The sequence below is a fragment of the Neolamprologus multifasciatus genome, chromosome 4, assembly GCF_963576455.1.
Source record: "Neolamprologus multifasciatus chromosome 4, fNeoMul1.2, whole genome shotgun sequence".
Classification (NCBI taxonomy): Eukaryota; Metazoa; Chordata; class Actinopteri; order Cichliformes; family Cichlidae; genus Neolamprologus; species Neolamprologus multifasciatus.
This window is the reverse complement of record NC_140442.1, coordinates 21,224,387-21,250,122: the sequence shown is the minus strand read 5'-3', so window position 1 is coordinate 21,250,122 and position 25,736 is coordinate 21,224,387. Positions and strand designations below refer to the sequence as shown.

Sequence of the window (25,736 nt, the reverse complement as noted above, 5' to 3'; positions counted from 1 at the left end):
TCAGGGGTAACGCTACCATCAACAGTACACCAATAACTTTCCCCAGCACAAAGAGGCCAAGGGAAAGACTATAGATATCGCTGAAACATCAGAGGTTAGCAACATCACAAATGAATAGCGTGGTCAGAGTTCTTGAAAACGATCTAAAACCTCATTTGCAAACAAATGACACACAAACACACAATATGCATCATATAGAAAAATAGATTTAGAAACAAGCCCAAGAAATAATGTGTTTGTGCCACGTTCTAAAAATTCAGTTATTTGCTGTGTGCAGTATCTCTTAAATCAATGATTCTACACAGGAAGCCAGTATTTTGACAGAGAAAATATGCTGCTGATTTGCAGAAGCTCTGTTTCTACGTTCTGCTGCTAATCTGCATGTTGGGATAAGCACACTGATAAGCTTTACTGGCAGAAAATGCATGTGACAAATACGGTTCCAGACTTAACTTAACTAACTTACTTTAAGTGTTTTTATTTGTTTCATTGAAGGCATTTCATTTCTAAGGATTTTGATTTTATAACAAAATCAACACAAGCACAAGTTCAAGTGTTGTGCAGTAATTGTGATTATATATACACACAAAAGAACCACTCAGATGCCTTATTTTTTCCTGTGCAGTCTACAGCTTCCTCATTAAACCACAAAAACAACACTGCACATGTGGAAACATCCTGCTCGGCCTGCTGGTGTAGCTGCATGCTACTCTCTGCCCCTCAACTGAACAGAGTTCACACAATGAAAAGTATGCCTACAGCAGGGCAACAGGAAGTCAGTACTACAATTCCTTTCGAGTTGATTTGTCAGTGGGTTGCTAAGAGAGTTTGAAAAGTGGCAAAATGTAATGACAAAGTTAACAATAAGGAGGTGAACTGAAGTTTGCACAACTGTCCCCAAGCACCATTTGTATATAATTTCATATTAAAATAAGTGCATGTGTGTAGTAAATTAGATAAAGTATTATATGTATTCCTTCAAATTACTGAGGGGTAAAAAAATTCCAGTTTTATCATTTGCAGTTTTAGACAGTTGGCTGATATTACAAATTTGCTTCATTGCACACTGCTTCCATCCTTAGTGCCTTATGTTTCACCACTTCCTTCCCTCCCTCGTATCTCTCATAAAGATATGCAGACACTGAGACTCTCCATGTTTTGTTATCTTTTTTTCTCTCACACATCTCTCTCACATAATCCCCCCCCCCCCCCCCCCCCTCATGGCCTTACCTCATTATAGAAGAAGTGCACGGTGTGGTTGTTAAGTTTGAGTGACAGGGTCTTAAGGAAGGAGATATAATAAGCCATGATCTCCTCATCCGAGAAGTCAAACTTGTGGACAATAATGGAGTTGACGTGGTTGTTTGATAAGAGATAATCTGTAATGAGAAAGGAGGCGACACGTTTAGGGTACAGAGAAGAGATGGCTTTTATTAAGCCTCCAGACTGTCATGTAATTTATCTAATAGCTCAGCATTTACAGAAAATGACACAGTGTTAAAAGCTGAAGGTGGACTGATTCATTTCACTACCTTAGGTTTTCTTTCACTGTTATTGGAGCAAAGGTGAGGTAAAGCTCTTGTGGTGACTGCAACACCTTGCTGAAATACCAACTTTAGTTTATGTTTATAATAACCCATTGTGAAACAGACAGTATATAATCTACTAAGATTTTGGTTCCCCGGTAACAGATTTAACACTGTCTGTGAAGTTGGATTTAAGAAATAAGTGCTGAAAGTTAAAGTTTTTAGAACTTGTTTAGTGCCATATTGTGCCAGTTACAGACTTACATTAGTTTATGTTACCTAACCACCGTTAGAACTGATAACTCACTTGGTTTGTTAACAACTGAACATAAACTGTAGTACTAGAAAACGTAAGTTTCAACATAAAAAAATGGAAACACGATTAAAGTTTATACGGTTGAAAAGAGAATAAAGGGTTAAAGAAGCTAGCTGTGATTATGTTCATTTCAAGTATTTAATTAATGGTATAAAAATCTGTTAAATTGTTAGCAGAAAACAACAGATAAACAACTAAGTGAAAAACAACAGCTTGCTAAAAATGTGAATACGAAGTTGTATATTATTAGAAATGGTTAATTATTAGCTGTACACATTTAAAGTACATATAGTTACATTAATGTATGGATAAACTGTGGATTTGTTAGCTAACAACACAAACTAAATAGCTAGAAACATAGTCACACGAAAGAACGTTTTCACAGACTTTATACCGTCAGTGCTTTTTACTGCTTTTACAGTTTTTACAAGGTAAGCAGTAGGCAGTTGCAAAAAAACAGGAAAAGAGTAAAAGACAAAAGTGGAAATGACCCCCTTAGACTTCTTTATTTTTCCCTGAGTTAACGGTTCTATCAATAGTTACCTAACATAAACTAATGTCAGTCTATTAGCAGCATTAGTCAGAGAGTGAAATGATGGAATACTACTTACATAGGGAAGTCTCATGGCTAATGTTTTCAAAAAGTATATTGAGGGTCTGGAGGAGCTGGACACACACGTAACGTCCAGACTTCTGACGGAGGATGTTCAAGAAGAAGGCAAACATGTTCTTCTCCAGGAAGAAACTGGTCACAGACAGAAGACACAAGCAGGTAAAAAAAATTTAATTCAAGTTGACTGAATAACATACGACCATCATAAAATGGACAATGTCTCTTAAAAAAAGAGAGAGACATTACCCTGCTTACTAATATTATGGTTAGGTGTTTATTTATCATTTTCATACAGTATTCTTAATTTACAGAACTGTGCACTTGAACAACCTCTGAGTGTTGGCTAAAGACTTTTGCACAGTACTGTAATTCTTATTCTTATCGCAGTTGTTTTACTCACTACACCCAAATGCATCTCAGCTGACTCTCACTTTACTTTCCAGAATATTTCAACACTGTTAGACCATCATAATTTATGTGCAGCAATATACTGACTTTCTGCACGTACAGACCGCAAACTTCACCTTTAAAAAAATGATCTCAGACTAGTTTTTTGTTTAATATTATGTTCTCATTTTAGAGAAGTAAACACTTCAGTACTTTGCATCATAGAAACTGGATAATGTTTAAAATCATCACTTTGACAGCAGAGTAAGATGTCACTTTAACTCCCACATTAGAGTGCCACCTTCATATCTGTACTTAAAAGTGATGAATCGCACACTAATACTTGAACTGGGACTTACTCAAACACAGAGCTGTCATTCTGGTCCCCCCAGATGAGGATCTCTGTGATCGAGCGGATGGTCTCCACCAGAAGGTTCCTGTTGTGATCTGTTACTGTTGTGTTTTTTGTCAAGACGTGGTACATATACCTGATAGAGAGAGTTACAGAAATAAGGTGGAAATGTGAAAGAGGAGGTGACAAAAGCCATTTGTTTAAATTTGACGGAAGTCATTAACATTCACATATCTGTATCTAAACCTAGCAGGACAAAGATTGCACTGATCTCGTGACATTGCAGAAAGCTGTTAGATAAACCTAATAACGTTTCAAATGAATATTGACAGATGCAGTAGCGCTGTTGCTGGGCTAGTGCAGTGTAATAACCACTAACCTAGAAACTTGTGCACACAAGAGGTTTCCCTCATTTAGCCTCACTAGATCCCTGGCTCGGGATTTTATGTGCTGATTCAGGTTGATCGAAATCACCTCTCAATGTCATGCACCTGTTGGGGTTAAACGAATGCATGTTTTCGTACTCTGGTAAAAGCCAGTGTTTTCCAGCATGAGCTCTTTTAATTCAGCCTCCATGCAAGCTTTATAAAATTGGTAAATACAGTTCTTCGTGTATTAATGATATTCAGATTAAAATTTAATTTAAACACTTAATTTATCGTCTAAAATAGTGTCAATTCGGTTTTTGTCTGCAAGGACTACATCAGATTTTACTTACTTCGCAAAACATAATAAAAAAAATCCAGTAATCCTTGCTTTATTACAATTTGATTGAATAAATGCATTTACACACATTCACTACTGCTAAATATTTGGCTAAATATAACGCTGGTAAAAAACGACTGTCGTTTTCAACCAGCGACCACTTAGGCTAACATTAGCTTATTTCATGCTAACTACTCACTTCAAATGGTCCAGGGAGTGGATATTTTTCGCTTTCCCCTGTCCTCCAACCCAGCTCCGTGACCGGCCAAACATGGTTGCGGTTTTAATGGGACTGCAATTTTGCCGGGCGCCTTGTTTTGCTAGTGTTAGTGTTCGTATCTATCCATTACACCCACTTTCCCGTTCGGCTAGCTGCTTAGCAAACAGGGGGTGATGGGCGGTGATGGCAGCCACTGCGGGGTCATTACGTAATAGCGTGGGCAAAGGGAGTTGTAGTTCTTTTCCCTACGAGAGGGTTTACAGTAGAACTGAGAAAAACTACAACGAATGACTTCCCACGCTATCAATGATGGTTAAAGCACGCGACCATAACTGTTCTAGTGATTGACAGCTCTAAGGCCAATCAAACGCCGACGCTTTGGTTGGTTGCTGGTTGGGACTGTTTTGATGCGGTTGGCAGAAATGTTAAGACGGGACATTATAAACTATAAATAATTCGACGTGTGTTTTTGTGAATAGTTCGTCTCTCTCTGTCCGGGTGTGTAAACAACAAGTCCGCAGTAGTTTTCTTGCATTTTTTTAGACTGACTACTATGCTACTTTTTTTTTTTTTTTAGCTCTAGCCACCAGCTGGCATGGCGTGAATTCAACAAACTCACGGAGTCAATGCCAAGAATGCGTCGAGCTAACTGGCTGTGATATTTGAATGTGTTCCTCTGGTTATAATTAGCTATGGACTTTATGTTGTTTAGCCCGCATGATTTCCTGTCGTTTTCTTCTGGACCGTACAGATAAGCTACCACATTGAGGGCTTCCTCTGAATCGTCGTTGCAGGCCAGGACGGGCCGAAATGGATGCCCCAATCCCAGCTACCCACACAGACTTCTAACGCTGACAGCAACAACTTAAGGCCACATACACAAGAACCCCTATCCGTGGCTTTCTTTATTTTCTATGACACACCAAATTTATGCCCAGCTAGATTCGGTGGAATCGCTCCTGGACGAACTCCCATATATGTTTTATTTGGGCCTGTTCTTTGTCAACGTCCTGATCCTCTATTATGCCTTCCTGATGGAGTACATCGTCCTGAATGTGGGGATAGTATTCCTGCCTGAGGATATGGACCAGGCACTGGTGGACCTCGGGGTGCTGTCCGACCCGGCCTCTGTTCCCTATGATACGGACACGGAGCTGGATGTGTTTGAGGGATATCTGGAGTGACAAGGCGGACCTGGAAGGAAAAAACGGAATAATCAGATTTTGATAATGATGTTGCTGGGATCAAGAGGTCAGGCTGGTGCTCCCTGGTCAGCAGTTTGTTGGGAAAATGCCTCAAAGTGGATGCTTCTTAAGCTTTTTGTTCAGAGAGGCATATCAGGCAAAAAGTAAGCAAATGGCACAAGTGCAGTCAAACGTTTAAGTTTTTAGACAGTCATAGTTTTGCAATTTTTATTCCATACACAAGGACACTGTGATTGAAGTACAGACTGTCAGTTTTTCTTTTGCATTAACTTTTTAGGAATTACAGCCTCTTTTTATACATAGTCACCCATTTACATAGGCTGAAAAGTAGTTCAAGTGTTCATTTGGTGATGATTTCCATGGGTTCAAGACTTCTAGACAAAAGATTTTTATCCAAGCAGTTCTTGCATTTAAAATTTAAAATCCAGTTACTTTTGAAGGTCTGAACATGGAGGACTGCATAAAAACAGCTGTAGTTTCTAAACTGTTAAATACTTTAGTGCAATCCCTTACTTAAAGCTGAAAGTCTGCGCATGATTGTTTGATTGTTAAAATCCACCGTGGTGGTGTACAGAGGCAAAGATTGTGTAGTTGTCCAAACATCTAAGGACCGGATTGTAACAGTCAATAAGTAAGCACCATATATTCAGTACACTTTAATAGCCAGTATATCTGTTATAAAGTGAGATTTAAAAATCAAGCTCTGCCTTTTTATGATGCAGTAAATGTTTTTTTGTGTCTCTAGGTTGTCTCGACTTAAAGGAAGGTAGCCTGAGGATTCATCACTTGCAGACTTATGATCTGTGACTGTTTAATGGAAAGAGCACTTTGGGAAGGCGTGTTCCCAGCAGAATATCAAGCAGCCACAAGAGGTTAGCGCTGGCCTCTGCTACCCTCGCTTTGGATACAGCGAAAATGGAAGCACAGCATGGTTCAGGAGAACGGAGAGAGACAGCTGTTCCCTTTGGAAGAAAAATTAATGTTGCCAGGGATGTGGATCTATCCAGGAACTGGAAGTTCACTCTAAAGGCAAAATGTGTTTGAAACTTGCTCGCATCAGCCACGGTGTGATGTCCTACAATGTGACATACGTCAGTAGAACTGGTGAAGTGCAGGAAAACAATGTCCAATAAGCGTGATGAATACTTAATCACTCACAGAACAACTTAAGTCACTGTTTTATCCTCTAATACAGAATCCAATTCTCTCTTAAGAACATCCTCGTGGAGATTTGGGTCCACTAACATCACCCTTACTCTCAGAAGCACAGCTAAGAATTATGGAAGCACTGGTGAAGCATAACACTGTCTCTGGACTGAGGCGGGAAAGATGTAGGACATAAAAGCGCCGTAAACTTTTTAATATTGTCACTACGCCATTCACCACAAGTCAGAGAGTATTAAAGTGTCGAGAAAGAGGTATTTAATTAATGCTGTACCCCTTTGTTTAACCTGCATCGCGTCAGTAATTAGGCGGAGTGGTGACCACTGTGATCACAGCTGGCCAAACCTGTCAAATGTCTGAAAGGGAGCCTCTAAAGAAAGGCTTCATTCTTTTCTTTAAAAAAACCAAAAAACAATTTACTGAGAGACGAGATGCATTATGCTGACCGTCTTCAGAGGATTTTGAGTCAGTTGTTTAATTCCTTGTGTTCTCCTGCTTGTGCTGTCACAAATTTAGAGCTGCTTTTTATGAAGTGTATATTCTCAACAGCAATAATAAACTGCATTCAAGCAATGGATCAGTTACATAGTTATACAAATGAAATGGTTCACAGGTAACCATTTCATCCACGAGCTTGGCCAATTGTGGATGGGGAGAAAGTAAATATAAATTGTCTATATTTTGCTAGGCAGCTTTTCACAGAGATTGCTGGTGCTGGTGTTTTCCCTCGTCAGCACTCAATATAGGGAGATAATAATCCACAGCCACACTGTGTAATTAACTAATAGGGGAAAAAAGGGAATAAAGTCTTGCTGTGATTAAAGAACATGGATGAAAACACAAAGTAATTCAAGAATGTTTTTCAGAGAGTTGGCACCAGAGTTTAACAAAAAGCCGATCATTGATACCTGATACCAAATCGTTTTTTATGTGGATTAAGGCCTTGGTGATATTTTGGTATTTGTTTTTGTCAAGATGTCCATAGCGGAGTTTTTTTGGAAACATGTGTTTGGAAACAGTATTTAGACCACAGGGCACTAAAACTCAGGATACTAATAAAATATATAGTATGAATACTGTGTGTATTCCATACGTTTATGTGGAATTTAATCAAACAGGAACCGAATCAATACGAGCTAAGGCTGTGAATAGGAGATAATATTTAAGGAAGTGTGTAATCTCGCTGTCTCATGCTGTAAACAATTTTAACAGGCGGCTTTCTTTTCATTGACCAATGTCAGTACAACAGTGCTTCTTAGTTTTGGTATGAAAACAGTAGCATCTGAAGCTGTAACAGATTTCCTAATTTTGTACAAAAGTCAGTGGCCATGCTGTTTCCCAGGCATGCTACCCTGTTCAGAGCCACCATCGTCGTCATCATCTCGCGGGCAACATACAACCTGTGCTTGTGTCGTCCCACCGCATCGGCTTCTTTGCAGACATGCACATGCTCAAATGAACTGTAGAGTTTTATTTTCCATTGTGTATTTAATAAACTTTGAGCGAATGCCAGCTTGTAGCCTCTTTCTTTAAACCATCAGCTTGTGTATTTCTGCAGGTGCGAGGGTTTTATTAATAATCATGTGCATCAGCGTGATGTCATATTGCTTTTTAACCACAAGAGGGAGTGAGTGCAACAGAGAACAGCAGCAGTGGCGTCAAATTGTGGGAATTCTTTGAAGTCTCCACAATTCGATGATGGAAATCCCCAACAATGCTAAGTGTTCAAATTTGTTAGAATTTGCAAAGCGTGTTGGGAGTACACTCTGCATGATAACTGCCAGATGTGACAGCCTGTTATTTGATACGACTCCGAGAAGCGGTGCTGCCAGGAACTGTAGATGGACATTTGCTTTCTTTCAGGTCTTTTCATAATGTGAATCCAGTATTTTCCCTTTCTATTTGTTGAGATTCAATCTCGACCCAGTTCTTTCATTACCAACAATTCATGCTTCACGTGTGAGATTAGTAATAAAGTATCTCACAAATGTAATTTTGTTTTTTATCACTTCGTCGAGTGCGCATGCAGAGACTGACGTTCTTAAAGGTCAGTTTGCATTGAAATGGAGAACAGAAACATGCAGTTAAGGAAGTGAAAAGAAGTTTTTTTTTCAAAAAACCCATTGAATTCAGTGAACACAGGGGCATCAGTGGAAAGAAAACACTAAAAATAGTAGTAGGGTGACAGTGTCAAAGCATTTTATTATTATAAAAGTAACCAACAATCAGTACTGTATAATTTATAGCCAGAAAAACACACCGTTATCCTCTCACTCACACACACACACACACACAAATAAAGGCAGATAATGTCTGTGAAGGTTCTCCTTCATCCAGGTCATCGTAGTCAAAGGAGCTTGCAAAGAAAAGCGTCTGGACTTCTTTAAGTTACTTGAAGACGTTTCACCTCTCATCCAAGAAGCTTCTTCAGTCCCAGATATAAACCTAGTGGGAGTATCCCCCCCACAGAGGGACAAAAGGACCCCCTGATGATCCTCTAATCGCCTGAGCCAAGGTGTGAAACTGGGTGTGGGTCCCAATCAGCCAGAGTTTCGGGTGAGTTCATTGTGAAACCTGGCCCCACCTTATCATGCGAATTCCTGAGGTCAGATGGCCCAGGATGTGAGTGGGCCTTAAGGCGTCTGGGGAGGGAACTCAAAACTGGATTATAGATGGCAGACAGTTGGTGTCGTAAACCACCGCCTCTGTTCAAAGATGGTCACTCACAGTGGACATAGATGGCTCCTTTCACTCCTCTTTCAAACCATCTGTCCTCTCTGTCCAAAATGTGAACATTGGCATCCTCGAAAGAGTGTCCTTTATCCTTAAGATGCAGATGGACAGCTGAGTCTTGTCCTGTGGAGGTGGCTCTTCTATGTTGTGCCATGCGCTTGTGAAGTGGCTGTTTGGTCTCTCCAATATAGAGGTCTGGGCAGATAATGGCAAAAACTTGGACAGACAACTATATAAAAAAAAATAAAATAAAAAAAAAAAAAACCAGCCACCTTTAATAACAAAGGGTGACTATAAAAGTGCAATTGTGCTTTTTGAAGTTGAAAGTACTGAAAAACAGTACACACACACACACACTTTGTAATGCAGATAGTGTAATGTTATGAAGAACCAGCAGCAGAGAAAAAGCAGCAAGTACGTCAGTTGTAGTGCAATCTCAAGTTTCGCATAATCATTTGTTCGTGTCCTTTCCTTGCAAGCACACACGTTTGAAAATGCATTGTGCAATTTAAGTATACATCATGAGATGCATGATGAAAACAGTTCATAAGCTTGTAGAGAGGTATTGCATTTTAGTGCAATAGGATGCGGCTGTCCTGCTGAATGAGTCTCTCAAGCACACCGAAGGGGATGCACTGGTTCCACATCCTGGGATGATGAAATGAGATGAAACGGGGTAAGAAAAAAAAAAAAAAAAAACACAAAAAATTGGAAAAAATAAAGATGTGTGATGAAGTAACATGAAAGAGCTCCTCACCTTAAAGTCTTAACTTTTGTACAGTTTCTTAGGCTGGCTCCTAAGCTCTGTGCGCCGACATCTGTTAGTTTGTTAAACTTTACGCTGTCAAAGAAAAGTGAGACAGAAGTTAGATGTGTTTTAACAGAAAAAAAGCCTATAGCGCAAATCCAGACATCGCAATATGTTTTGTCTATAATATGAATACATGAACTAAGCTAAAAATAAAACCAAAGCAGAAGTAGCAAAAAAATGTGGAAGTGCTCTTTGCTTTTCACTTGAATTCCCAGTGAACTTTTGTTTGAAAATGCTTCATCGCAGAAATAAACATTTTTACAACCTGGTATAAAAACAGCTTTGGGACCACTGTACCGGGCAAAGACAAAGATAACCTACATAAATATAAAATGCCGTTTTTAAGTGATTTATTTTTGATTTATTAGGGAAAAAACTATTCATATGTCACGAGGTGGAATGGACAAGTTTAACTGAGTGTTTTTTATTTTGTATGTGTTGAACTAATCATGTGATTCAGGTGTGTTGACTCAGGGTGAGATCTAAAACCTGCAGGACACTGGCCCTCGTGGACTGGGATTGGGGACCCCTGATGTACAGTGTTTTATTCTTATGGTTTTATTGCATGTTTTTATTGTATGTATTTGTTCACTTGTCCCGGAGAGACTCCACCCCCCCTCCTGATCACTAATTGGACACACCTGGGAGGTCACTAGACTGACTCACTTTCATCACAAGCTAAAGACCCCTTCCTAATTTTAAGTAGTCACTGGTGCCTTACTGTGAGTGAAAACATAACCAAACAGCAAGCGAAAAAGGACCTTAAAAGTATATTAAAAAATTAACTAAGTGAAACTATGTAGAAAAATAACTGTCAAACAAATGAGTTGTCTTGTGGTCAGTTCCCATCCACACCCAGTCCCTGCCTGTGTAAGTGGACTTTGTCAGTCTTTTAAACGGGAGGACCTTTGCTAAAACAGAACCTTTTACACTGAAATGTATAAGAACCTAATTCTTAGCCATCAATTCCGAATAAAAATGTCAAGTCTTACTCAAGGTCAGTGAGGGAAGCCATGTGTGGGAGAACAGCTGCTAAACTCTCTGCCCCTTCATCAGAAATCATGTTGCTGTAGACACTGGAAAAAATAGCAAGATAAAGAGGGAAGTGAAATTATGTGGGTCAAAAGTAAGTGCCACTTTTAGGTTCCTCTGTAGTCTGTAGGCAGATGTTACCTTAAACAGTGCAGATTAGGCAGGTCCTTCAGTGTGGCTGCTAACTTCTTCACACCCTCGTCTCCTATGCAGTTCTGTGATAGACTGGAAACCAGAAAAAAAACCACACAACTAAACACACGTATCAAAACTAAGTTAAAAGCTAGACTGTGATGTTTTTTGGGGGTGTCATGGGAGCTCAACTAATTGTGTTTTTATACCACCAATGACAAATACTCACTTAAGTATCTCCAAAGAAGGGAGTGAGACTAAAGCACTGGCCAGCTTCTCTGCTCCTTCGTCCCCGATCTTGCTGTTCTCTAAGCTAAAGGTGGTGAGAGAATGAGGCTGTCAGTTACTAGAAACATCTCATAAACACAGAGCGATGCCTTAAGTGTAATACAAATAGAAAAAGTGTGCTGTATACTTACTCCAAGTGCTGTAGGTTATGCAGCCCTGGCAGGAGATCCCACAGCTTCGGAAGAACCAGAGGACCATTATCTGGACCAAGTCTACAGGGAACAGTGTCATCATTATCGTCACCAGCTTCACAGTGATAACCATAATAAATTCAGATATCAAACATCTGAGCTACTTACTCAAACTCCAGCTTGTGTAGCTCTTTAACTGCTGGCACGCCCTCAGACAGGATGGAGTGAGACTCGCTGGAGCTACAAGTGAATATAACACGTTTTCACAAACCAGTATGTTGCAGTGTAAATCTGAATGTGTGTGCATAAGTGTGTGGTGTATTACCTGTCTGATAGCCTCTTGTGAATGTGTATGTTCACCAGCTTTTCCAGGTGCTCTATATGACACACCTGTTTAGCTTTCAAAGGATGGATTGTGAACTTGGACACTGCCCTCTGGAGGAGACTTTCTTCGTCACTCTGCTCCAGCAGCTCCCAGAGGGTGATGGCGTCAGCAATGCATGACCTGGAGGACCCACAACACTGTGTTTAACACTGCTATTGGTGCTGGTAAAGATCAGTGACTATCAAGTCACAAAAAAGTTCCCAATACTATCCTTTAACCATTTAAATCCTGAGGATTGAGCCATAAAAATGTAAAGAAATACAAAAGATTACAAATTTTGTATTTATTCCACAAAAGATAGCCACAGTTTGTGGGATAGTTGTAGCAGGGTAGGGTTTAGAGCTGTATATAAGCACTACCTGTATGTGTTGATGTTGTTGAGGCCAACCAGAGCTCGAAGTCCACAGATCTGGATGCCAGAGTCCTCCAGGTCCAAACAGAAACTTCTGCCTTCAGTTCCCCCCTGTTCAAGTGCTTTCTGAACAGTGAACACATCTGGCGGGCTTAGTTGAACTCCATGAAACGTCAGGAACTCTGGAAGATTTGCTGCCAGGTGTGTCACCAGCCGAGTCCTGCCAGCTTCTCGGCCACCATCACCATACGTAAAACTCGCCTCGTAGACGTAGTGGCATGCCTCCAAGATTTGGGAGGGAGTAAGGTCAGCGTAAGAAAGCCCTTCCAGGTGTTTTGTTACCAACCCCTGCTTGTTAGCCACCATATCTCTAAAGGCTGTCTCTGTATGCGTGTGGAATCGCTGCAGTTCTGTCCTATTGTGGAACAAGAGGCCAACTGCAAATCGCTGAGTGAGCTCAAGTTCCTCCCTTTGAGGTCGCCGACGACCTTTCCCTCCAGACTGGAAAGGGAGGGTCTGGAGAAAGGACCGGTCTGTTAAAGTCCTGGAGAAGCAGAAAGAGAAAATGTGTCATGGGAGATTGGGGGATTCTAAAAGTCTGAAAGTGAAAGAGAAAATAGACTGCAAGTGGAAAGGCTTTCATTTTTAATCTAAAAGCATATAAACAGTGGATATTATGATATTTTAGCCCTACTGGCTTTTGATGAATCTGTAAACGGTTGATTTCTACCTTGACAAAGCCAGATGTACTCCTGCAATGTAACTCTGAAGGAAAGGGTTGGCCCACAAGAGGATCTGGTCATTTTGGTGATCAGTTAAATCGTTGGTGGTCCTTTCACTGTTTTCAGTCCTCTGTTCTGTCTCTCCAGCTTCTGTCTCATTTTCTCCTTCCTCCTTGGTACTATTTGAGAGGCATGGACTCGCTCTCAGCTGATGAGAGAGAAAGAGGCCTGTTCTCAGACCAAATGCCTTGACTTTGGCAGATATGTCCCGTCCTGTGGGAAGGATGGAAGAGTTGGCTTTGACCCCTTCCCAGGCCAAAGAGCTCAGCTGGGACAACAAGTCAAAGTCCTCCGTTACGACCTCTCCGCCACTGCTCCTGAGATCCTGATCCACTTTGTCTACTTGCGCCTCCTGTTCTTGTGCCTTTTTTGCCCTTTGGGTGCGAGAGGAAGTGCGTGCCTGCGTTCTGGACTTCGCCTGATTATTTTTCGAACACTTCTTCGCCTGAGAGGTATTTGAAATTTGTGTCTCAGTGTCTCTTATGGATTGTGCTTGAGCTTCGGTGTGCGTGGGAGTACTCCTGCCGTCTTTATCCATTTTTAAACACAGCACCTGATGACAGAGCCCAGTTAAAGTTCTTGGTAGGACATCCACACTTCTAGACTGCTCTAAAATCAAGCACACCAGCCGACATAGTCCGGGGTTCCAGCAAAGGAGATTTAGGTAGCTCATGCTTTTTAGACTCTCCAAAGCTGATTCTCTGAGGCCAGGATCAGAGAAGTACTGGGACAAATATGTTTCCACATTTGCTGGGGTAAACCCACACATCTCCAGAAGGCTGTCTGTACGCCTGAGCAGCTGGCTGGCAGTTCCCCGTGGCCGGGTGGAGAGTAGAAGAGTGCAGCCTGGAAGCAGGACCCTTTGAAGAATGGCAGAATACAACTGCCTCACTGTGAAAGTCTTTGCCTTGCTGTCTTTTTGCAGTGAAGCTGTTAGGTCTTTTTCCTGAGCTTGAAGTAGAGTTTCATAGTTCCGCAATTCATCAAAACCATCAAAAATGATGAGCACACGCTTAGGGGCTGCCAGGATTTGAGCATACACTGCTTCTGGGTCCACACAGGATGGGGCAGAGGAGGAGAGGTTGAGCAGGAGTGTCTGGAGACTGTAGACCGGCTCTGTCACACTGAGCTTTTTGCCATCTAATAGGAATACAAAGTCAAACTGAGGGATGCAGTCTCTGGACCAATCAATACACAGCTTCTTGATCAGAGTGGTTTTTCCCATGCCGGCATTGCCAAGCAGCAAAATGTACCGTCTGGATTTTTCTCCATTTGAACCATCAAAGATCTGAGTGGAAAAAGATAAGCAGGCAATGAGTTTAACAAGGTTTTTTTTTATGTTTTTTTAAAAAATTCTTTTGTGATATAATCTGTTCAGTAAAAGTGACGCTCCTACCTGACTCAGTGCCAGCATGGTTTTTTGCCGATCTGTGTCTCCCTTGATGACTAGCTCCTTGTCCAGGCATTTGTTTGTATTTTTCCCAGTGCGAACTACCTCTCTTTGGCTCACTTGAACATCTACATAATGAGAAGACAGGCTGAGGCCCGCCTCCATATCCTGGTAGGTTTGACTCATGTGAGCTTTGGCTTCTTGAATGTAGTCCTTGACATTCTCTAAAAAAGAAACAGGACTGAGTACCAAGCTGGTCCTCCACAAACCATTGTATATTCATGAGATCACTGTAGACAAAATAAGACGAGATCCTTAAAAGCCATGCGGTAACTTACGTGGAATATCAAGGACCTTGGGAGACTGAGGAAGAGGTGATTCCTTACATGGAGACATTTCTGAAGTGGAACAAAGCATGAAGTTTGTCACATGCCAGAAACTCATAACCACAAGGAGGAAGATTTGAGACAGATACCGATGCTCACCATTGCCTGGGGATACAGGTGAGGTACAAGTGGGAGACATGGCTTTGCTAGCTGCTTCTGACAGAGAACCCAGTGGGGACGAACTCATTTGGACCGGAGCGACTGTGCCATCGACTACAAACAAAAGAAAAGAGAGTGAAATGACTGCATCGGCACACAAACAAAGCAGATGTTACAGAGAGCAGTTTCCATGTTGTCTCTTAAAAGGCAGAAGCAAAACCATAATGAGGAACAACAAATAGCACAACACCACCAGAGAAGACAAGAAGTAGAGAATAGCATGCACACATGGACACTCACACGCAACCGTCCCAGATAAAAGATTTAACCTTTTTTTACTTACCTGGGGAGAGTGGTGGTAATTGGCATTTGGGGGGTGGTGACACAGTAGGAACTATATTAGAAACAACAGTTAGACAATGGACTACTTGTACAGGGTGTGCACAATAATCAGTACACATTAAATAATTAAAGATGTCACTGACATGAATAACACGACCACCAGTGGACAGAAACAACGATGGCAAATCAATAATTACGATTGAAAAGAACTTTTTTTGCATTGTAAATAGACATGATTGTGTTACAGGTGTGTGATTGCTAATCAAGGCTGTAGCTAAGCCACAGTTTTTCAGAAGAAGCTTTATGGTCAGATTGCCAGGGCAATTAAAACTGTACATCAACTCATTTTCTTTCCATAATGCTCAACACCCCTAGTCTGCAGTGTCAATAAAAACGTAACACCAGAAGAGTCACAAATGTCACTTTCTGCTGGGCTATGACATAGCAGTACACAGGAAACACTGTTAACTCTTGGCATGCCGGTGTTTAACTCACCTAATATATATGTAGGTGTAGTGGCGCTGCTGGGGAGTGGAAACCTAATGAGCGGAGGAGGAGGAGAAAGCTGGACTGGATTTCCTGCGGAATCTGAGATAGTGATAAACTGAATGGGAATCGCAGAGCTTGTTTGGGAAGGGTAGACGCGAAAAATCCTTGGTGGAGTGGCGGTGGACATCGGTAAAGTCTCTGCCGGACTCGGCCCTGATGCGGGATCACTGCCTGCAAAACAACCAGAGCTGGCATCAGTTTCTGGAAACTGGTTTAGTCAGCCTTGAGAGTTACCAGAAAGGGAGTTGGAAAAATGACAATAATGGTTTGTTTTTCAAAAAAATATTTACGGTCACAAACATCCTCATTGCAGAGTGCTGTCAAACTTGTTACTCAAAGACAATCGCATTACGTATTTACTTTGAAACTTAATTTCTTTGTGAAAAGGCGTTGCACTATTTACCTCCTATTGAAAGTTATTTCTTACACTACTCTGCATTACTTCACCACTTCATCCCAGATGTACTGTCACACAATTTCCATCCAAGAATGAAATAATAAATCTTACATTCAATATCTCCAAAAATGATTAACTCAATAAGGAGAGGATAGATTCGATATTTGCTCTAAACCATCACTTTCTTGCCCTTTGGGTGATCATGCAAGTGCAAATGAAAAGGGAGATTAAGCCAAAGACAAATAGACCAAAGTACAGTGCATTACTCTGCAAATACAGACATGTATACTTAAATTTGAGTGTCCTATTTCTATTTGTGGCGTAGTATTTCATTCTAAGCTGAGCCATTAAATCTCTTCAGTGACCAGCAGCTGTTGATGTAAATGAAAATACATGCTCGGATTTTTTTTTTTTATCACATTGCGTGGTAAATCGGAACTATAAAAAGCACCAAACTCATGTGAAGCGGGGTGGGTAAGGTGCGAGTTCTTCTTCTAATTCATCAGCGTAAACTCATGACTTACAACTTCAAGTTCCTGTTTGTTTGGTTTTTTTACAAACTAACTGGTTCATGCACATCGGTGGAGAACTATCACCCTGTGATCCAAAAGTCTAACCACTGAAATTTCATCTGAATTACCTTTTTTGTAAAAAGTCACTCTCACATGCACGTGCTGAAAGTGGCTCTTTTTCATGCTAGCATTTTACCTTGGAGCTATTCAAGGAATATTTGTAATATGATATGATATGAATTGCAATATTTGACTTTAATAACCTGTCTTGCAACCCTGGTAATCCTCTTTCAACTCCTATCCTGCAGAGTTTCACTTTTTCAGATCAACGTCACTTACAGCGCTTCAAGTTTAAAGCTCCAGATGTTGCCTCAAAAACGGTTTCAGTTTTCATGACTCACCTGGCTCAACAGCTGGCTCAGCCTGTGACACTTTGGTTTTTGGTTGACCTGCAGGAGTTGAAGAACCAACATTACAACATGACAGCAACAAAACATGCTCAGAACATCCTTAATATGGAAATCTTTTACTGTTACTAGAGAATGTTATTTGTAAACATATCCTTTTCTTTTTGTACCAGATGGTAGTTCATTTTCATGTGATCTTCTATTAATAGTATTATTCCAGATTTGATTAGCAAAAAACAAAAGCCCCCTAAGCATCTCTTAATATAGTGATATGAATGGAAACCTGTGGCTGAATTTTAAGCTCTGAGTGTTTGAACTTTTTCCACTAGTCTTAAACATACCAACGTAATTAGAAAAGTAATAAAGTGTAGTGTCAAGTGCTATAAACACCACAGTATTATGACTACCATAAAAATTATAAATTGCCATTATAAGTTTAGTTATAGTAGGCTTAAGAATGTGTCTATTCCACTGGGTCGGAAATGTAATGTGGGTTGGAAACTCCATCATTTGTTAAACAATCAGAGGAACACTCTGGGTTTGTCACCTGATGGTTTTGGCCGTTTTGCTTTGGGGCTTTCATCAGAGCACTGCTGTGGCTGAGAATCTGGAGAGGGAAAAACATGTAAGCAAGCCTTTAAATAATAAAGTGAAAATGACAAGTTAGAATCCTAAAATTAAGTTTTATATAACAAAAAGATGCTAGTAGGCTAGATGCTGTTCTTTGTGTAGTTACGAGCCAATCATTACCTCTTAGTCTTTTTCTCCTTCGTGATTGGCCTTTTGCTTTGGGTTCCTGTATCTGCTCAATGCTGTTGGCGATGGGTACCTCAGCTGCTGTGGGGAGGTCATCAAAGGTCCATGGATGAGGAACTAAAAAAGTCAATGTAGCATTTAGCAGATGCCCCTACTCGAACGTGTTGTCATTGTCATGGCATTTCATTACTGAATTAAAAATCAGTAGCTTTTCAAGGCATCCTGTGACAGTTAGATAAACAGTAGGATTTGATTGACTTTTAAATTATGGCATTCTGTTTTTATTTACATTGACACAGCCTCCCAGTTTTGGGGGCAACCAGGATGTACATGGGCTGCCTTCATTTCTTTTGTAGATACTAAACAAAATGTAAAGACTGGACCAGTCCGGTCCATTGTCTGTGGGCTTAATCACATTTGATGATGTTGTGAGAGGTTTACATTTTATGGGCCGTGCATTTACAATATGCTGGGTGGAGATTTTTGTGTTTGTGTACTAAGATAACAACAAAGGTGTTTAAATGTATATTGTAGTAGATATTTAGTTTAAGAAGACTGTGCAGTCTAGTCACTATTGTTTATGTACAGGGGCAGATCTACTATGGTGGCATGAGGTGCCATGTGCCACCTTAAAAAAAAACCTCGTGCCACCCTTAGTGTCACCCAAGTTTATTCAAATAAGCTAGCATTAACACTTTGAGCCTAGCTACAAGTAACACTGAATATGAGTATGTTGCATAATGTTACCCGATGCAACACCTGCAAATGTGTAAAGAAATGGCTTTGATTTTGCTGATTTCCATGCCACCCTAAGAAAATGTTTCTAGATCCGCCCCTGTTTGTCTAGCATGCTAGGTTGTTAGCACCATTAAGAAACGCTGGCATCTTTTTTTTTAAGCTGAAGGCAAACCACCTCACATATCCAGTAACCACTGCTTCTCTGCCCAATGATCGATGTTAATGAAAATAGTTTTTTTATTTGCATGAAAACACTGTTGCAACTAATGTAAAATTTTAATATTTACTTATTTAAAGTTTACTTAAGAAATTTTACTTTTACTTACTGATAAGTAAAAGCTATTACAGCTAATACTTGCATACAAAAATCTATATAAATATAATTATTTGTACTCTTTATATTGGATAACACTAAATTAATATATGAAAGGGTTTAGGTGACAATTATAAATAATCATAATTACAATTATAGCGATTTATGACACCCTGTGCACATGTTTTGTTGCTGCAAAAGTAATGTGGTCCCCTTCAAAGACGTTTGAAGAGATTCTGCTAAAAATCTTTAGGTTCATATTTAAAAGATAAAACAGTAACTTTGATGGTCAGTTACTCTTACAGAAAAAATAATCAACAAAAGAGACGCTTATCTTATTGCTAGATTAGTCTTATGCAATATTAAGCATTATGTTGGATAATAAAGCCAAATGGGTCATGGCAACAAAGTGCCGGCCTTCAGACTGGAGCAGTAGCCTAACTCTGCTTTGTGATTAGGTCATCATTTAGATGTTTTTTTTCTTAAAGGTTAATTTATAACTACAGACTGAAATGACTGAATTACTTGTTGGCATCACTTAAGAAACTCTAAATTTCACTGAGCCCCTCATCCTGAACGTTCAGATGAGGAAGTGAACCTCCGACTGTGACACTGAAAAAACACAAACATTTCTTTACTACTGCGTTTGTTGTGTTTTGTCTTCCTTCCTCATTATTTGGGAAGGTCAAAACAACACTGGTGCATTTCTACAACTAGATTACCACGTTGTGGTTGTAGGCCTCCACCACTCAGACCTATGTAATGTGTAAGATTCCTACACGTTACATACACTGGAATTACCCAATTTAATGGTGGTAGTTTTAATGTTATGCCTTACTGTTGCTTATAGTTTAGATTATGGCTGTCCAATATAAGGCCCAGGGGGGCAGAATTGGCCTGGCAAAGACTCTGATCTGGCCCATTATGTATGACTTTGAAAATGTGAAGGGTGGCATAAATTTTGGACTTTTAATTGTATTTTGTTACACCAAAGTAATAGAAAAAATAATTAAATGCCAGAAAAGATCCATTGTTTTCACTATCCATTGTGGAAATGTAGCAGTTTTAGCTGAACGAGTCCTTGTGACAGATTTCCTTCATGAGACTCACCATGAAATTAATAAATTTACAGGAAAGATTCATGTTCTCTGTATCTGACCAAATGACTACTAGTAAATAATTAGTAATGACACTGATACTTTGAACTTTTGTATTAAATGAATTAAGTCATGACTTATTAAGAATCATATTTGACATTTGTGTGAAACTTATCATCATCATAGCTTAAGATCATAATAACCATAACCTTTGAATATCAACTAATTTTACGCAGTTATTTTATGAGTCCAAGTGATTGTCTGTGACTGACATCAGAGATTCCTGTCTTCATGTCTTTATCACTGCCATGTTCTTTGTTTTCTTCTGTTTTTCCTCATGTTTCTAGCTCTCCTCCCCTGTCTGTATCTACACTAGGATTTAGATACAAAATTAACAGTGAAGTGTTCTTTTTTTTTTTTCTTTTTTCTTTTTTTTAGAACATCAAATGAAGAACATGTTTAGCCTTATTATGTTATGTGGGCTCTGTTAAACACTATGTGACAACAGGTACAAAGTAACAAAAGGAGGTTCTTACGGCTGTCGTTGAGTTCTAAGTAGTCAAAGAGGGAATCAACATCTGAAAAAGTGCACAGAGGTAATTATAGTTAGATAATTAACTTCACATACATGTGAGACACGTAATAGAAAACTACTATGTGTGTTTTTACATATAGTACACTACACATGAGTAAACACATATAGATGTTTGGCTGCCACTTACCCAGCAATGTTTCATTTATATCATCAGCCAAATCATCTGAAAAAATAACAATACCATCATCAGATAACAGAATTTCAGTTTCAAAATATAAAATATGTAAAGTTGATGTATTCATTATACAACACTGCCTCTTTTAAATATGTTAATTACTAATTACTGATGGAATAGATTGGATATTAGACAGTCAATATTCATTTATTGTTTATTATTTATTATTAGCCCTGTGTTACATGCTGTTTTTCAGTCTGTTTGTTTAAGCTTTTACTGTCCTCTGCTGCCTTCCTGACAATAACATTTGGTTCAGTGAAATATTCAATCATATTTTGGGGTGTTGGACCACCCCTATCTCAACTGTTAAGCTACCAGTGGTACTAGTATAGTTTCCAAAGTGGATGGATTCATCAACTTCACTTCAACTGAACAGAAAGACAATGATCCCAAACACATGAAACCCAGTTCTGGAATGATAAAGCAGGCTAACTTTAAGTCTCTGCAATGATCCTCCCAAAGCCCCCGACCTCAACCCTACTGAAAGTGTTTGGACCAATTCTTCCAAGAATAACTGTCAGAAATCTAGCAAGAATTAGCAAGAACTGCCAAAAGCTTTTGGTAGCGTTTTAATGGTTGAGGTGCACCTTCCTAAAAGACATTTAGCTATATAATAGTGGTGGAGTATGCATGTATTTGAGCCTGTATGTGAACTTATGACCCCGTGTGGATTTGAGGAAGACAAAGATACATTCAAACTTGTGCGCCTAATTCTTGTTTTTATAATTATTAAAGTTGCATGCAGCACAATCGTGTAAAGCACAAGTGTATATATATACTGTTTAAGATTAAACTGCATTTCATTCAATAGTTGGTGTTAAAAATGTCTGCTCACAGATAGAAAAATAGAAAAAAAGGAGTGATAATAACCATCTGTGTCTTCTATTTAGAAGTGTTTGTTTGTGTTTTCACAGCCTCAACACATAATTCACCTTTTTATTATCAATGCAGAAAAACAAAGTAGTGACAATACAAACCTATCAACAGATCTGCCAAGTCCAAAGGGACTGCGATGGGATTGGGATCCACTTCCAGCATCTTGACATCTGGTGACACGCATAGGAAAGAAATCAAATATCCTGATTGGTTATTATTATATTTGTAGGTTAGAGTGGAGTTGAGGATAAGCTGAATAAATGTTGGTAGTTAAAGATCGAGTACAGGGGGATGCTTTTGTCAAAGCTGCAATTCCCTCAAGCTATTCCTAACATAATGCCATCACAATAATGGGTTGGACAAAGACACCCTAAAAACACAATGCCTGTTGTAATAATAGTAATGTGAGAAAACAACAGAGGATTTACTGAAAGAGAAGAAAGTAGGAAAGCAGGAGAAGTAAATCAGCTTCCTGTCAGTACACGATACACTACAGTATCCGGCCACAGTCTGAAAAACCATTAACACCTTGACTTTATCACCGTATGGTTAACTGTTCAAACTGTGTCTACAAATATGCACTTTAACTCTGGGGGGAAAAAAACACCTGTGCTGGAATTTTACTTGTGCAGGAAGCTCAGGTAAACCTGCTTGCAGAGATAACTACTGAGATCTTTTACAGCCTAAAGACACCTTTAGGATAACCACGATGTGGACAAAACCCAACAACACCAGAAAAACCAAAAAGCAACTTTTTGCCCTGATGAATCATTACTTGTACAATAAAACACTACACTGACTAATTCTAAAAATCACCCAAATTTGAGCAGTTAACCAGGTAGTTCACGACACACACACACACACACACACACACACACACACACACACACCTTGTTTATTAAACAGGACACAAAGGTCTACAGTCGACTATGGACTTTCGACTCACATCCTTGTTTAAAATTTGTCACTGTTTTTCTGAGAACCACTAAAAATAAAGCAGTATATATGTGCCCATTACCTCCCTGAATAAACAAACAAACAAATAACAGTGCAACCAGCTGAGTTACTGATCGCACACAAAATATGTCTCTGATGAGGAACTTGGGAACCTGAAGCACACAAAGCACCATGCTGTCTGCACAACTAGAAGAGCAAGACCTTAAAAACTAACAGTGAAAAATAAATATTAAAAAGAAAAGAAATGAAAGAAATATTTTGTTTAGTCCTGAGTCGGAGTGCGTGAAATTCTTTGTCCCTGCGCAGTCCCACACTAAATGGCGGCCAACTATTACCAAAATATTTTAAAGGTTACATTGAAAGATATTTTCAACAGTTAAAGTACTTCAGTTGCCCGGAATTCCCCGCAAACCCCCAACTGGACTTACTTTCACTTACGACAACGTCTGATTTGTTATTTTTGTGCACTGTACACGTGTGGGCGTCTATGATGGTGGGTGCGACTCCAAATGATCACACAAAAGCATAATGGAGTTGATTCTTCTTGTCATGGCTGAAACTTTCAAAGCCAAACGCAGAAAATCAATGCAGGTGCTGAAGCAGCCGCTCAATTAAAACTTGAACCTAAATTTGCTTAAAAATTATTAAAGTGGCCCCTGTAAATTAAAGAAAAAAAGTGCTGGAAAATCTTATTATTCTTTGCCTGCGCACTTTAATAAATGCGCAAACTCAGTCCCACCGGAGCGCACCGTTGCTGATATATATATTCCTATATATATATCTGGTGATATATTCCTACCTGTCGAGTCTCTCTGGGTGATGCTCAGGTCCTGTAAACGCCCTGATGTGATGTATAGTCTGTGTGTCTCATATAAGTTCCATCAGCCGCTGCATATATCCTCAGATGACCTATACACTGAGAGCGCGCAACCTGCTGTGGCTCACAATGCTTTTGCTTTCACTTTGCCTAATATGCCTTACCAAAAGCACCAAGCCGTTAAAGGGCGGTTCTGTGTGCAGAGTGGAGTGTACCCTGCATCTGTTTTAGGTCTGTTTTAACAACAACGGAAGAAGCAAAGAAAACGGCTCGCCACGAGGGACCAGTTTATGATGAGGAACAAGGGTGATGTAAAGCAAACAGGTCACTCTGCGTTACAGTCGCCACAACATCCTCAAATATCCCTTTGTTTTTGTTTTTCCCCGGGCAACATGAGTGTCAAAGGGGGGCTCAACTATTTTGCAGGCTACTTAGCTTCATGTAGCCTGCATGGCATGTTTTGATGGACTTTTAATTAACCTCCTAGGACCTGGCATCCACATATGTGGACGTCACATTTTGGGTTGTCTAGACCAAAATACTACATTTTGTTTTACAAGGGCCTGATATCTAATTACGAGGACATTATACTGCCACTGTTCTATCGAAATTTAAAGCCAATGTCCTCATATGTGGATGTCAGTTTTCTCAGAAACCAAAAGTTTTTTTTTCTTAATTACGTAATTATTTGTTTTTACATTCATCAGGTCCCAATCAGCCCAAATAGCAAAGAGAAATTAAAAATGCATGCAATGAAAGAGTTCGGGTCTTAGGAGGTCAAAGCTTGTTGTTTTAGTTAGGTAAACTATATTTCTCCCTCATTCCTGCATCGGAAGTCTTTAGATCTGAAGATATAACTGCACTTGACCTCAAATCTAAAGCTTGACCTTGCACGGGACAACAGGCATCAGTAGCTCAAAAATGGATCACATTTTGCTTTAATCTCTTACTGTTTAATTTTCTTATTATTATCATTAATAGTCATCCCCTTTTCTACATTCTACAAATATGACATTGTTTTCTATCCATTGCTAACAGTATGCTAAATACTGTATGTTCATAGTTTGCCTTTTGGGGATCACAGTGTTGTTCAGTTTCTGCTCTGTGACCACCTTAAGATAACCGAAAAACAACATCAGCGTTCACTGCCAGGCCTTTGGAATTGACAAGGAAACATGGGTAGTTTTCAACAGTGGAGTGGAAAGTACCCGCTCCACCTCCACCTCGCCGCAGCCAGGCGGATAAACCAAATAGCTTGTGCCTTGTTGCCAGACACAATTGCATCAGGCTCATACCATTCATATCAAGCTTGATACCAGTTTCTCCACACGGTTACATAATAGAGGGAAGGCATTTTAAAAACAATGCATTCGTTTTACAGAAAGTCACGTGTCTGTAACTAATGTCGCACTGGACTACATTTATTTCCTTGAGACTTATCATTACACTAAGTTAACCAACTGGATTTTTTGTGTTTGATGCTTTCGGAGAGATTTCTGTTTCACACAGGATGAGTAATATAAACACACACAACACATTTGAGATTAAGAAATATGTGGGTAAAGACAAAACGAGGGGGTGGAGGAATTAAAGTTGGGCCTCTGTGTAATTCGGTGGGTTCAGCAGGTATGCCAAAAGGCTATTACAGTAGGCAAGGATCCATTGTGGAGCATGCCACTCCCTTTGCTCTTTGTCCCCCCTTTCTTATCATAAGGAATTGTAAATGCCAAAAAATGCCAACAAGACACTCAGGTACATCCTTTTCTTTCCATTGCAGATTTGTGTGGTGTGGTAGACAAAAACTTGATCTTTTTATTTATTTTAAAGCTGCAGCAGTAACAGAACTAAGCAATGACATCTACCTTTTAACAGGGCAAAGTTGTAACACAGAAACCTGAAGCTGAAACTAAAGCTCCACCCTTGTAACCGACTCAAGGTGGTAACCTCTACCAGGCTAAACATTATCAGAAAGCGTTCTTTGCCAAACTGTGTGCAAACCGAAAGTAGGTAACCACAGCAAAGCTGAACATGGCCGATTACTAGTCAGACCGGCTTCACCTTCATAACAAATCTAAAGAATAACCTTTTTGTCAAGCCCACATGAAAAAGTATTCACGCCTTCATAATGTCTTAGCTTTTCGTTGCATACGAATATGACAAAGATAACTCAAATGAATTTTTAAATGATGATTTAAA

At 39.7% G+C, this 25,736-nt stretch overlaps 3 protein-coding genes across 8 annotated transcripts in view; 1 reads left to right on the top strand and 2 right to left on the bottom strand.

The window, feature by feature from the left end:
• The window catches only part of clec16a (C-type lectin domain containing 16A), a 55,297-nt gene extending 50,965 nt beyond the window's left edge, over nucleotides 1-4,332 (bottom strand). For all 4 annotated transcript variants that reach the window (XM_085158141.1, XM_085158143.1, XM_085158144.1 and 1 more), the window contains exons 1-4: nucleotides 4,099-4,332; nucleotides 3,202-3,330; nucleotides 2,454-2,587; nucleotides 1,231-1,379 (exon numbers count right to left, since the gene is read on the bottom strand). In XM_085158141.1, the coding sequence (XP_085014267.1) occupies nucleotides 1,231-1,379; nucleotides 2,454-2,587; nucleotides 3,202-3,330; nucleotides 4,099-4,172 (486 nt within the window). In that variant the 5' untranslated portion in view covers nucleotides 4,173-4,332. The remainder of the gene's footprint in view (nucleotides 1-1,230; nucleotides 1,380-2,453; nucleotides 2,588-3,201; nucleotides 3,331-4,098) is intronic.
• Nucleotides 1-25,736, bottom strand: part of ciita (class II, major histocompatibility complex, transactivator) — a 154,189-nt gene that overhangs the window by 125,031 nt on the left and 3,422 nt on the right. The window contains exons 2-22 of one of the 2 annotated variants that reach the window (XR_014873886.1): nucleotides 21,868-21,936; nucleotides 20,843-20,878; nucleotides 20,657-20,698; nucleotides 17,967-18,089; nucleotides 17,764-17,823; nucleotides 17,211-17,258; nucleotides 15,847-16,071; nucleotides 15,353-15,403; nucleotides 15,010-15,123; nucleotides 14,863-14,922; nucleotides 14,531-14,748; nucleotides 13,083-14,422; nucleotides 12,360-12,896; nucleotides 11,941-12,120; nucleotides 11,784-11,855; nucleotides 11,616-11,696; nucleotides 11,426-11,509; nucleotides 11,206-11,289; nucleotides 11,025-11,108; nucleotides 9,979-10,062; nucleotides 8,769-9,869 (exon numbers count right to left, since the gene is read on the bottom strand). Coding sequence is in view for 1 of the 2 variants with exons in the window: in XM_085158140.1 (XP_085014266.1) it covers nucleotides 9,794-9,869; nucleotides 9,979-10,062; nucleotides 11,025-11,108; nucleotides 11,206-11,289; nucleotides 11,426-11,509; nucleotides 11,616-11,696; nucleotides 11,784-11,855; nucleotides 11,941-12,120; nucleotides 12,360-12,896; nucleotides 13,083-14,422; nucleotides 14,531-14,748; nucleotides 14,863-14,922; nucleotides 15,010-15,123; nucleotides 15,353-15,403; nucleotides 15,847-16,071; nucleotides 17,211-17,258; nucleotides 17,764-17,823; nucleotides 17,967-18,089; nucleotides 20,657-20,698; nucleotides 20,843-20,878; nucleotides 21,868-21,936 (3,668 nt within the window). In the remaining variant the exon portion in view is untranslated. Of the gene's footprint in view, nucleotides 1-7,496; nucleotides 9,870-9,978; nucleotides 10,063-11,024; nucleotides 11,109-11,205; nucleotides 11,290-11,425; nucleotides 11,510-11,615; nucleotides 11,697-11,783; nucleotides 11,856-11,940; nucleotides 12,121-12,359; nucleotides 12,897-13,082; nucleotides 14,423-14,530; nucleotides 14,749-14,862; nucleotides 14,923-15,009; nucleotides 15,124-15,352; nucleotides 15,404-15,846; nucleotides 16,072-17,210; nucleotides 17,259-17,763; nucleotides 17,824-17,966; nucleotides 18,090-20,656; nucleotides 20,699-20,842; nucleotides 20,879-21,867; nucleotides 21,937-25,736 lie in introns of those variants that run through there. The other variant, XM_085158140.1, reaches the window with a different exon arrangement.
• dexi (Dexi homolog (mouse)) lies at nucleotides 4,463-7,995 on the top strand. 2 transcript variants are annotated; one of them, XM_085158154.1, is made up of 2 exons: nucleotides 4,463-5,467; nucleotides 6,070-7,995. In XM_085158154.1, the coding sequence occupies exon 1, from the start codon at nucleotides 5,034-5,036 to the stop codon at nucleotides 5,301-5,303; it is 270 nt and encodes an 89-aa protein (XP_085014280.1). In that variant the 5' UTR covers nucleotides 4,463-5,033; the 3' UTR covers nucleotides 5,304-5,467; nucleotides 6,070-7,995. The 2 variants fall into 2 exon arrangements, with proteins under 2 accessions (XP_085014280.1, XP_085014281.1); XM_085158155.1 differs by having other exon boundaries at nucleotides 4,463-5,955.